General features: G+C 50.5%; 1 protein-coding gene across 1 annotated transcript; it reads left to right on the plus strand.

Moving 5' to 3' along the window:
* Nucleotides 1-2,895: 2,895 nt before the first annotated feature.
* Nucleotides 2,896-9,686, plus strand: UCP2 (uncoupling protein 2). Its single transcript, XM_042906825.1, has 8 exons — nucleotides 2,896-3,015; nucleotides 3,785-3,941; nucleotides 6,505-6,728; nucleotides 6,904-7,114; nucleotides 7,934-8,128; nucleotides 8,210-8,311; nucleotides 8,655-8,835; nucleotides 9,231-9,686. The coding sequence occupies exons 3-8, from the start codon at nucleotides 6,603-6,605 to the stop codon at nucleotides 9,343-9,345; spliced, it is 930 nt and encodes a 309-aa protein (XP_042762759.1). The 5' UTR covers nucleotides 2,896-3,015; nucleotides 3,785-3,941; nucleotides 6,505-6,602; the 3' UTR covers nucleotides 9,346-9,686.
* The last annotated feature ends 2,786 nt before the right edge of the window (nucleotides 9,687-12,472 follow it).

Genomic DNA, 12,472 nt, shown 5'->3' on the forward strand with positions numbered 1-12,472 from the left:
CACTACTAGTTATCTATCTAAGGGATACAGGTATGCCATTCTGAAGGGGCACATGCACCCCAATGTTTATAGCAGCACTATCAACAACAGCCAAAGTATGGAAAGAGCCCAAATGTCCATTGATGGATGAATGGATAAAGAAGATGTGGTATATAGATACAATGGAGTATTACTCGGCAATCAAAAAGAATGAAATCTTGCCATTTGCAACTATGTGGATGGAACTAGAGGGTACTATGCTAAGCGAAATTAATCAGAGAAGACAAATATATGACTTCACTCGTTTGAGGACTTTAAGAGACAAAACAGATGAACATAAGGGAAGAGAAGCAAAAAGAATATAAAAACAGGGAGGGGGACAAAACATAAGAGACTCTTAAATATAGAGAACAGAGGGCTCCTGGAGGGGTTGTGGGAGGGGGGTGAGCTAAATGAGTAAGGGGCATTAAGGAATCTACTGAAATCATTGTTGCACTATATGCTAACTTGGATGTAAATTTTAAAATAAATTAATAAATAAAATAACTAAGTTTTAAAAAAATGCAACCAGATAATTTTGTGTTTATTTGGGGGTGGGGGGGGGTTAACATAGCCAACCTACCCAATATTTTAAAATTACCAGAGACAATTTGAAATGTTTAATATTTTCTCATGTTGGCTTAATTATTTGATGTTTTCAATTCTCTTTGGCATTCTTGTGTCTTTTCCATTTTCACTGTTTCAAACAGTTTGTATTTAAAATGTTAAAGTTTCAAAACTGTAAATACAATGGATTGTTTTCTGGTATGATATCAACATTATAAACCTTGTCAATTTGATTATTGGCACATACATTTACAAATAAACTGCAGTATGTATGTATTTAATGAAATAGATGTGAAACAAGTTTTTTAAATGCACTTACCTGTATGCATACATTCTCTAATCTGTCTACAGGACATCTTATGACTTGGACAAGCTGCTTGCTAAAAGTCCACAGATATAGTGTCAGTAGCATTGCTCTCATCTGCTTGGCTCCATCCGAAATAAAAGAGAATTGGCGGGGGGAGGGGGGGGTCGTTGTTTATTTTTGTTTTCAAACTCTTGTGTTACGAGAATTTAACAGGATTTCTTCTTAAGAAATTCATGCTGGGTCCTGGTAATCTCTACTTCTTTTTTTAAAGGTTCACACATCATCTTTTTAACAGCCCTTGAATTTCGCAAGGGATAAACAAACATCTCATGGGTATATAGTCTTTGGTCAATTCTTCCTTGTTTTGGCAATCAGGGTGGTGCTTTCATTTTGAGGCCATTAGTTCCATCTTGTTCTTTCTGCCTTCTCAAGTTCAGCAGTTTCACCACCAGTCACAGAGCAATCTGGGAATCATTTCATCACAGCAAGACACAGAAGCTTGTGGAAAAGCCAGAGCAGCTAGTGGATGGGAGATTCCACAGTGCCAGAATAATTCTCCAGCTTGACTTCTCAGTTTCCACTTTTCTTCTGCTTCTGCCAAGACCACGTGTTCAGTGTTTTTCTTTCCTGCTATAATTATCCAGTCCCATGCCAGTTATTTTCAGCTGACATTTCTTGTGGACAATTCAGAAAACAAACACATTGGAGGCTGATAAACCAGGATTTAAATCGCAGCTCACCACTTCCCAGCTGTGTGACATTACGCAGGTGATTTCACTTCTTTGGGACTGTGTTTCCTCATAAAACTGAGGTTAATATCAGCCTCACAAGATTACGTTAAGTATTCACACTGAATGTGAACACAGTAATTGCAGTCACCAAATGTTCATTTCCCCTGATCCTCCCATTTACACTTTTTCAGACATTTTCAACAGCAGCCCAAACAGCATGCACACAGCCTATACTATATGCAGGCCCTTGATGTTGTGACACTAAAAATAAAGAGCTTCCTGCTCTCTAGAAGTTTACAATCTAGTCAGAGAGACGTCTTCCTCCTCTTCGATTAATCCATTCAATGGTGCTGGGAGGCCAACAAGGACAAAAACATAGGAAGAAAGGGCGAAGCCAAGGGTGAACAAGAGTCCTACTCCCCAAACGTTATATTTGTCCCAGCCACAGGACACAATTACTGTTTTTTTGCGTGTCTGTCACCCCAACAGGACTGCCAGCCGACTGAAGGGGACCCAGGTTCAGCTCATCTAAGTTACTTTCTCATCGCCAGGTTGGGCGCACAGCAGGCCCGGGCCCTGTTCCGCCTTCTCACTCGAGGGGGGGCCGGCCCGCGCACCCAGGTGTAAATGGGCGCGGGAGCGTCACGCTGGGTGCCTCCGTCCCGCCCAGATCGGAAGTCCCCTGGATCCCCTGGGCAAGGCCAGAGAGCCGCGGGCGTACGCCGGAAGCCCAGCGGCACCTCGCGGCTGTTGGCGGTTAGCCGCCACCTGCCGCTCCACCTCGGATTGGCTCCTTCCTCCGGCAACGCGGCGGCTTTAACCAATTTCCAGCGGCCGCGAGGCCCCGCCCCGCGGAGGACTCAGGAGGCTGGAGTTCTGTTTGCGGAGTCAGGGGTTGCAGAGCCGGTAAAGGGGGGAGTACGCTCTCATCCGAGCTTCTGGAGCGTATTAGAAAGAGCCCTAGCGGGATACAGGGGGAGCAGAGGCGTGTGTGACCCTGAGCTGCTTCTGCTTCTTTCCGGGCGTCCGCCTTGCCATTCTCACCAAGAGGTTGGCGGAACGGGGATGTGTGAGGAGACGGATGGACGCGGGGATCCGCCCGCACGGAAATGGGAGTGGAGGAAGGCGCGCACAGAACTTTACGCCGGACAGCCTTTGCCGAAAGGCGGTAACTAGAGGCCCCGCCTCGCAGGCCCCGCCCAGCCCCGCAGGCCCCGCCCAGCCTCGCAGGCCCCGCCCCCGAGACCTAAAGCGCGGCAGCCGCCAGCGACCCCATTGTAGACTCGCCGGACACGTTTTCGGTTTGAGTACTGTCCGTGCTCTCTCCACGCGCCCTCCGCCCGCCGACAGACAACAGAGTTGCCAGCACGCTCTTGTTCTCCCTTCGGCCGGGTGAGCCAGGGCCCCGCCCGCCCTAGCCTTGAGCCCGCTAAACCTGCGGCACTCCTGCCACCCCGGCAGCGAGGACCCGCGCCCTTCCTTCTAATTTCTCTCTTCTTCTCCCAGCCTATCTTGAATTTTTCTTCTCTATCCTCTTTTTCTTTTTCTCTCACTCTTTTTCTCTCCCCTTTTGTTTACCTCTCACCTTCAATTGGCTCAATAATTTAAGCCTCCACCCTTCTCTCTCCCCTCGCCCAGGATTCCCAGCCCTGCTTTTGGGTGGGGGCCTTCGGCGCGACTGCAACGACCAGAATGACTTTCCATCCCCCAGGCTGAGACGAAGTTTTGAGCAGGGCCTGTTCCCAGCCCCTCTAACCTCCTCACAGCTCGCGGCTGGGTGCTAGTCGATTCTCGGCGAGTCTCTGACCTATCATGACCGCCTAACAACACTCCCACTCACCAGAATCTGCTGACTGCGTTGGGAGGCTGCTTCTTCAGAGTACAGAGTGCCTCTAAAGCAGAAATCTGGAAGAGAATCAATGTGTCTACTAAGAGAGCAGACAGGGGAGGGGGGATTCCTGGGTTCATTTCCCCCCTCCAGTGTGTGTACTTAATTAGTCCCCAGCTACCCTGGGTGAAATAGACCCTATTCCTTACTCCTCCCCACCTCCACCCTGAAGGACTGAGCTTGTGTGCCTTGGGCAGGTGGCCCTTTTCTAGCTGGAGTGTGATCCTTAAAGGCATATTTCCTTACTAAACTCCTCTTTCCCCTCATCCACAGGACACATAGTATGACTATTAGGTGTTTCGTCTCCCAGCCATTTTCTATGGAAAACCAAGGGGATCGGGCCATGATAGCCACTGGCAGCTTTGAAGAATGGGATGCCTTTAGAGAAGCTTGATCTTGGAGGCCTCAGCGTGAGACCTTACAAAGCCGGGTAAGAATCCACTCTAAGGGAAGGGTCTTCTGTTGCCTACTAGTGCTTTGGCCTGGGGGTGGGGGTCAGTGGGACGTTAGCAAAAATAACTACCACCACCCCAGTGAAGTTGCTCTTCAGAATTCACAAAACACTTTCCTTTATCCCTGGTCTCATTCTATCCTTTAAGCTGATCTTGACTAGGCAGGGATGGTGGTCCCCATATTTACAAAGGAAGAAATTGAAGCCTAGATGGGACAGTGATTAGTCCTTGGTCATCCCGGGAGTCAGCAGCAGAGCTAGGACAAATTCCTGAGGCCTGAGTTTTATTATCTCTTCTTAGTAGGGTCTTTAGCACAAGTGGCCATAGCCCCCATACTCAACCTCTAAAAGACCTGACAAACCCAAAGCAACATTCAGAATGGCAACTGAGCCTCTGTGCATTTGTCTTTGAGATGGACAGAGGCTGGGCCTTATTCTCTGGCCTTCACAACACTGTGACCCAGCTCAAGATCAGGACACGATAGACTCACTTTTCAGGTCTCTGATGCCCAGAGAAGGGACATTCTTTGCCTGAACCTTCTCAGAACTGTCAAATTGGCATGAGAGTGGGGCACCTGGGTGGCTCAGTCATTTAAGCGTCCGACTTCGGCTCAGGTCTTGACCTCATGGTTTTGTGGGCTTGAGCTGTGCTGACAGCTCAGAACCTGGAGCCTGCTTCGGATTCTGTGTTTCCCTCTCACTGTCCCTCTCCCACTCATGCTCTGTCTCTCTCTGTCTCTCAAAAATAAATAATAAAAAAAAAAAAACTAAAAATTTAAGTTTTTTTTAAAAAAATTGGTATGAGAGAACTTGGGTGTTTTCTTGTTAAAAGCCCTGCCTGTGCCGGGGGCTGAGAAAACAGCAGGAGAGAAATGTTCTGGACACCAGTGCAGAGCAAATCTAATAAGCTTTGGAGGTTGTAGCTGTGGCTCTTACCAAGTTCCCTCATCTGTAACATGAAAATAAGGCAGCCACCTCACAGGGCAGCTCTGAAGAGTAAATGAGCTAATAGAGTGCCCTGGGCGGTGGGATGGGGAATGTATCCAACAAGTTCTGGGGGATAGATAGATATGTCAGAACAGGGAAGCTGGGGAGTCTGGAGCTCCTTCATCAACCCATGTGAGTACCAATCTTCACTGAGCCTCATGTAGGCCAGACTCCAGGGAAACTCCAATAAGGCCAGGACTTGGCCTATAGTAGATCCGGATGCAACTGAGTGGTGAGTAGCCTCTGGATTTCCCTGTTGGCCCCAGACGCCTGGAGTAGAGAAGCTCAGGAGGAAGAAGCTGTGAGCTGTTTGTTTCCATGGGTCTTTGTGTTCACAACTGACTCCAACCACATCCTCCCTCTGCTGGCCAGCATTTTCCTTATGGCCCCAGCGACATGGGCAACCAATCAGGCTAGGCTCAGAGCAGCTGCTCCTGGTGAAGTGAAGTGAGAGAAGTGAGCTCAGGGGAGAGAGAAGCAGGTCACCTCCCCCACTGGGGTGCTGGGCTCACTTCCTCCCCGGGGAAGGGCAGCAGAGGCCGCAGAGAAGGGTGTTGTTCAACTCTGAGAACAAAATGGAGCTTTTGGTTTCCTGTGTCTTTGTAGCTCTGATCTGCACCTCCCTATCCCTGCCCCTCCTGTGGTGAAGATGTGGATCCCCTTTGTTGAAGGAGAGGAAACTGGCTAGAGAGGGAGACTGTTTTCCCTGGGTCACACAATAGGCCAGGGGGAGAGAGTCCAGTGTCTGTGTACCTACTTTCAGCCCTGAGAGTTGTCCAGGATCCTTCAAGGCCCAGCTGAATATTACCTCTCTCCTGATGGAGTTAGTTGTTCCTGCTGCATTTTCAGAGTATGTCCTGCAAGCCCCAAATGTAGCTTGAATCACCTGCCCATGCCCTGTGCCAGGCAGTAAGCCCCATCTAGGGTTGATATTGTCTCCTGCATCTCAGTGAGCCAGTGCCCAGCAAAGCAGTCTTGTTGAAAGAATGACTCTAGAGAGCCCAAGTTGTGTGGGGCTGGGGAGGAGAATTAGACTGGGCTGAGAAGGGACTGAACTGGTCTTCTCCATTCCTTTTCTTCTAGACTTAGATAATTTGAGACCCATAGGAACCTCTCCTACTTAAGAAATCCAGGGCATAAGCCTATGAGCCTGTGCCTTTCAGATCTTGGTCTGACTGAAACCTTTTCCCCACTTCTGCCTGTCCTTCAGACAGATCTGCAGAAGTAGGCATGCCGGTATCATCAGTGAAATCTCTGCACCCAGCAGACAAAAGGATGAGTCAGTGCCAGTTTGTCAGCACTAAGATAGCCCTGATCCAGACTCTTCCTATAGTAAAAGGGAGGGGGCTCTTCACAAAATGTGTTCTCCTCAGGCAGGAATTGCTTCTCTAGCCCCTACTTGAGTACCTCCAGAGCTCACTCCTGTTTTCCTTCATGAGGCTGCCCTGGTTCTTGCTTAGGGAAGTGGTGCTGTCAGGGAAGGTGGGGGTGGGGTGGTAAGCAGGGAGGGACTGTGCATGCTGCTGCTAATGGGGCTTCTCTCTCCTTGGCTTAGATTCCGGCAGAGTTCCTCTATCTCGTCTTGGTGCTGACCGAAGGTGCCCCCTTCTCCATCTTTCTCCATCTCCTGGGAGATAGGAGGAAATCAGCATTATGGTTGGGTTCAAGGCTACAGATGTACCCCCTACCGCCACTGTGAAGTTCCTGGGGGCTGGCACAGCTGCCTGCATTGCAGATCTCATCACCTTTCCTCTGGACACCGCTAAAGTCCGGCTGCAGGTGAGGGCAGAAAGCCTGCGGTTCCCAATGTTGTCTAGTCTACTCTGCCCCAAGATACAGACTCCTTAAGGGCCAGTGGGGTGTTTGGGACTGTGTAAACTTTGGAGCGCAGGGATGGCAAGAGATGGGGAGGACAACCTGCCAACCCCTATAACCACCCATCTTGGCCTTGCAGATCCAAGGAGAAAGGCAGGGACCAGCGCGGGCCGCAGCCAGCGCCCAGTACCGTGGCGTGCTGGGCACCATCCTGACCATGGTGCGCACTGAGGGCCCCCGCAGCCTCTACAATGGGCTGGTCGCCGGCCTGCAGCGCCAGATGAGCTTTGCTTCTGTCCGCATCGGCCTCTACGACTCTGTCAAGCAGTTCTACACCAAGGGTTCTGAGCGTGAGTGTGGAGCTGGGCCATGGGCCCCTTGACCTTTTCTCCTTGGTGATGACCAATCCAATCAAATCATCCTTGATTGATGATTTGCTGCATAGCTTCTTTAGGCTCTAAGATCCCTAGGAGGATCAGAGGAACTGAGAACTGGAAGGCACCTTGATTCTCCTAATGATTCTTGAGCACCTGGGCTGTGCCAGGTTCTGTGCAGGGCATCATCCCATGACAGTCCCCACCACTACTCTGAGAGTAGGTGGTATCATCCCCATGTTAGAGATGAAGAGACTGAGCCTTGCTGGGTGGAAAGTACTTGGCCAAGAGCACACAATGAGGAGCCAGAAAACACACCCAGGACTTTTGCTTCCAAAGCTAGCACTCTTCCATTTTACCTCACATGCTATGCCCACCTCCTTTTTACATATGTGAAAACTGAGAACCCAGATCAAAAGGTTAACTTTTCCTGAGATAACATGGCAAGGAGAAATAGATCTGGCATGCGAACCCAAGTCTTATGAATCTAAGGCCTTGGAAGGCCACTTCTCTCTGAGCCTTGGGTTTCCACTTGTCAGGTGGAAATGATTGTGACTTACCCTGTTGAGCTAGGTCTCATTTTGTCCCACTCCTTGCTTTGTCCCATTGGGTAGCAAGTAGTAGACATTCAAGGTGTTATTTTCTTTGATGCAAGGAGTTTTTAGAGCAAGAACTTGTCTGAATCCTATTCCCAGAAGGCAAGAGATTACAGTGATGAGGTGATTTTTAGTGAAGAGAGGTGGAAAATTAGTACAATCCCAGCTGGGCACTGACCCCCCAATGTTTCTTCCACAGATGCCGGCATCGGGAGCCGCCTCCTGGCAGGCAGCACCACAGGGGCCTTGGCTGTGGCTGTGGCCCAGCCCACAGATGTAGTAAAGGTCCGATTCCAAGCTCAGGCCCGGGCTGGAAGTGGCCGGAGATACCAAAGCACTGTCGATGCCTACAAGACCATTGCCCGAGAGGAAGGGTTCCAGGGACTCTGGAAAGGTGTGTACCAGGTGTTTCTTCTTCCCTGTCTTCCTCCTCCTCTAGTCTCTGGTCTCACATCAGTATTTTTTCCTCCTGTAGGGACCTCTCCCAATGTTGCTCGTAATGCCATTGTCAACTGTGCTGAGCTGGTGACCTACGATCTCATCAAGGACGCCCTCCTGAAAGCCAACCTCATGACAGGTGAGTTAGTATAAATGGTTCTGGGTCTTGCCCTTCCCCCAACCTAGGATAAGATGTGAGGGTCTGGTTGCCTGAGTCTCACATCTTTTCATCCTCCTTCCCCTGTGCTTGTGGAGTGAGTTTAGATTTACCATAGTGAAGCCAGCTGGGATGAAGCTCCCACTGCACACTGAGGTACTGACGCTAGACTCTAGGCTAAATGACTTTTAGGTCATCAGGACAGATCCCCGCTGGCATCTCTTTCTCTAAAACCAGAAAACCCCTAAGCTAGTTTGATAATCTCTTCCCTTCTGGAATGATGAGGTAAGGAGTCCTGACTGCCTCTCCTGCTCCTCCTTCGCAGATGACCTCCCTTGCCACTTCACTTCCGCCTTTGGGGCAGGCTTCTGCACCACTGTCATCGCCTCCCCTGTCGATGTGGTCAAGACGAGATATATGAACTCTGCCCCGGGCCAGTACAGCAGCGCTGGCCACTGTGCCCTTACCATGCTCCACAAGGAGGGTCCCCGAGCCTTCTACAAAGGGTGAGCCTCTGATCCACCCCACCCAATCCCGAGCCTCCTAGCTACCCATACCTACACACAGGTGGGAGAGAACCACCTGGAACTGACTAGCAACCAGGTGTCAAACTATTCTGATCCTGGTGTTAGTATTTCACTGGCATTCCCTCATGCTCTTAACTAGTTCCTCCCAGAGTTGTCATTCCTACCTTATGGGTATTAAAATGGAGACTCACAGGGAATTCTTGCTCAGAGCCGCATGGCTGTGGGGCTCTGTTCACCGTGGGCCCTCACAACCTCCTTTGGGACAGAGCAACTAGGTTGGATTGGATACCATGGCCCACTGGGGTGAGTGGGAGGTGAAGTGCCCTCAGGAGTCACCAAGGTGCCCCCTATGACCTGTGTTTTCTGCCTTCTAGGTTCATGCCCTCCTTTCTCCGTTTGGGTTCCTGGAACGTGGTGATGTTTGTCACCTATGAGCAGCTCAAACGGGCTCTCATGGCAGCCTGCACTTCCCGGGAGGCTCCCTTTTGAGTGTCTCCTGCTGCTGACCCAACCACCTCCGGCTTTGGCTTTGGCTTTGGCTTTGGCTTTGGCTCCAGCCAAGCCCTGCTTCCCTTCCCTCTCTCCTCACTCCTTCCTTCCACTCCCTTTCCCACCACCTCCCTTTCCTGTCCCCACATGCTTACCCATTCTCCCCTACCCCATCTCCCCGTTGCCTCCCAGTCCTAGTAGAGTTGACCCCAGTTGACACTGTGGGAGGCCTGGAACTAGCCAGGATCCCAAGCCTTCAGTCCCTTGAAAAGCTAAGCCCAACTCTTTGTTCTGCCCCTAGTCCCAGCCAGCATGTCCCCCATAAAACAGGTTCAACCTTGTGTCTCCTCCTTCTCTCATAGCTGTTACCAGAGATCTTGGTTCAGTGGGTCCTTCTGGCACCTGGTAGACAGCGGAGCAGCCACCTGACTTAGAAAGGGAGGTCTGCCCCACCTTCCGCTTCCAGCATCCATTCTGGGGCCTGTGGAGGTCATGTAGTTCATTTGTCTTTCCAGACCAGGCCTGGGGCTTAGGTGGTAAGTGAGGGAGCAGCTGGGAGTCACAGCTTCGCTCTCACTAGGACACTTGAGCTTCCACTCACCCAGTGCCTGGTGCTCCAGCTGGCCCCAGGCCTATTGATCTGCAAAATTAGTGTACTACTGTCTGCTCAACATCTCCTTGTTCGGTGGAAGATTTAGAGAAACTTGGGAATCTTAGATGCTGTGAACTACTTTTATTCCATTCTACAAATGGGAAACTTCCTCTCCAAAGTCCCAGACCTCATGAGGACAAGTCTGGCTGCTTCTCATCCTCCACAGTCACACCCCTAGGTGGCATTCTTACTGCACTGGGTGGGACAGGGTGCAAGGAAAACATGAGGCCTCAGTCTGAGGATACTTTCATTTGGAGACTCACCCTCTCCCTAGGCTGGAGATCCCAAGGAGGCAGTGCCAAACCAGGGCTTAGGCTGCACAGGGTGTCAGCCTCCCTGTTCCTGTTCCTACCAGCTGTCCACAGAGGCAGGAAAGCAGATTCTACATATGTTTCAAGGGGTAGGGGACTCTGAAGTCCCAGAATCCTGAGGCATCTCATGCAGAAGCAGGCCCTTAGAATTAAGCCACCCAGGCTCATTTTATAGCTATTGGAAGAAACTGAAGGCTGGGACTAGGACTCAGACTCCTTTCTCCCCCACTGTGCCTCTTCACCAGGGACCAGAGCTGGAGTCCTTCAGAATGTCTGTTAAACAGCTGTAGAGCCAGGCTCAGAGAATGTGGTCTCCCTCTTCCCACAGCCTCAAGCAGCTGATGCTACTGCTCCTCCCCATTCGTCAGAGCTGGAGGCTCAGCCCTTCAGAGCTTTGGCAAGGGGTCCAGGAAATGAGAGTCCTAGAGAAGGAAAGAGGGCCCAGGATTCCTCACCGTACTTTGTAACATCTGACAAATTGAGCTGGGGTCTCATAGTCCCCAAGAGGAACGGGGTTGGGTGCCACAAGGTGAGCCAAGGCGAAGGTGGTAGGCAGCCCAGCGGGCCTGCTCTCTGCTGGGCTGCAGGGAGTCAACATAAATGGAGGACCGACCTGGTCAATGCACTTCATGCACCTTAATTCTCACACTAGTCCTATAAAGCAGGCTACTGTTTTATACCAGAGAAAACCGGGCCAATTTGTTGCCTTAGGCATGTCAGTCATGTGATTCGTTTATCAGTCTTGTGTCCCAGACACTTGGACACAAGGCCACCAGACTCCATCATGGTTCTGGGCATGATCCTGGGACAGTGAGGAGCTGGGGCAGGTGGCAGGAACCATGGAACAACATTATCAGTAGCCTCACTAATTTAATAACTGGTCCTCACAGCTTATAAAATGGACATATGACAGGCCCTGCCTTGCCTGCCAGATGAGGTAGCACTGAAGATCACCAAGGTAATAGAAATTTCACAAAGATCTTTCATCAGGCCTAAGACCACGCTTCCTTCAGAGCATTGCCATGAGGAAGAGGCTAGAGGCAGGCTTTCCTACTGGCCTAGAGGAGACCTGGGTGCTAGGATTTGCACCCACTTGCTCTCAGCACAGGGCAGCTACCACCACTCTTCCACCTAGGCCGTGCCTCGGGGCAGAGTCGGCTTCACTCCTCATCTGGTTTCCTGAAGGCCTGCAAGATCAGGGTTGCAATCTTTGCTATAAGAAACAGGTTCAGAAAGGCAAAGTGATTTGCCCAAGAGCATACACCTGAGGTGTATCTGACTCTAAGGCCTACATGACTTACGGGCTGCACAGGTGCTTCCTAGAACCCTGGTCCAGACTCCATGTCTCAAGGTCAGCTCCTGCCACATTTTCCCTGATGATTTCAAAATGGCTGACAGGTGCTACCCAGTCCCCATTTAAGAAAAAACGTTAAGGGGTGCCTGGGTGGCTCAGTCGGTGAAGCGTATCAATCTCCACTTAGGTCTTGATCTCAGGGTTGTGAATTCAAGCCCCATGTTCAAGAAAGAAAGAAAAAACCTTGAGCAAAGAATGTTTTGAACAGGGGAATCCAATATGGACAATATGGGGGCCTTTTCTATTACTTCTGAAGTCATTCCACAAAAGTGGCCACCTACTCATAAGATTAGATCTATCCTAGCCCAAACCCAGACTTGAAAGAGAGGAGTCTTTGCCCTGGCACAGGAGAGGTGCATGCCACACTGTTGTTGACTGGTGGAATGCAGGTCAGGAAAGCAAGTGTGGTCTGCATAGGCCCAGCTGGGCCTGGAGGCCACATCAGCAACAATCCTGGAACCCTGAGATCTAAGCAGTGAATTCACCAAGCATGTTCACCACAATGACTCAATCCTCATAAGCAGCCTGCAGGAGGCTTATAAGCAGTAACATCCAGGGGGGTCAGTGGCAGGGCCAGGAGCAGAACCCAGTTCTGCCTCCCATACCACCCCACCTAGAGTCAGTCCAGGACCCACTGCATAGATGAGAAGTGAGGCTGTGAGGTAGAAACCAAAACCATTTTCCAGCACTGTGTCCTTTGTGCTACCTCTAAGCAGGGTGAATCTGGGAAGTGGCCTTCAAGGTTCTGATGACATCTTTGCCCTGTGTGGCCTTGACAAGTGTTTTCTTCTCTGTGCTTCCTATCTACAC

This window comes from Panthera leo, chromosome D1 (genome assembly GCF_018350215.1).
Source record: "Panthera leo isolate Ple1 chromosome D1, P.leo_Ple1_pat1.1, whole genome shotgun sequence".
NCBI lineage: Eukaryota > Metazoa > Chordata > Mammalia > Carnivora > Felidae > Panthera > Panthera leo.

Coding starts and splice junctions, on each gene's coding strand:
- UCP2 (XM_042906825.1), top strand. CDS start 6,603: ATGGTTGGGTTCAAGGCTACAGATGTACCCCCTACCGCCACTGTGAAG. Junction 8,312..8,654: donor GAAAGCCAACCTCATGACAG/GTGAGTTAGTAT, acceptor CCTCCTTCGCAG/ATGACCTCCCTTGCCACTTC. Junction 8,836..9,230: donor CCCCGAGCCTTCTACAAAGG/GTGAGCCTCTGA, acceptor TCTGCCTTCTAG/GTTCATGCCCTCCTTTCTCC.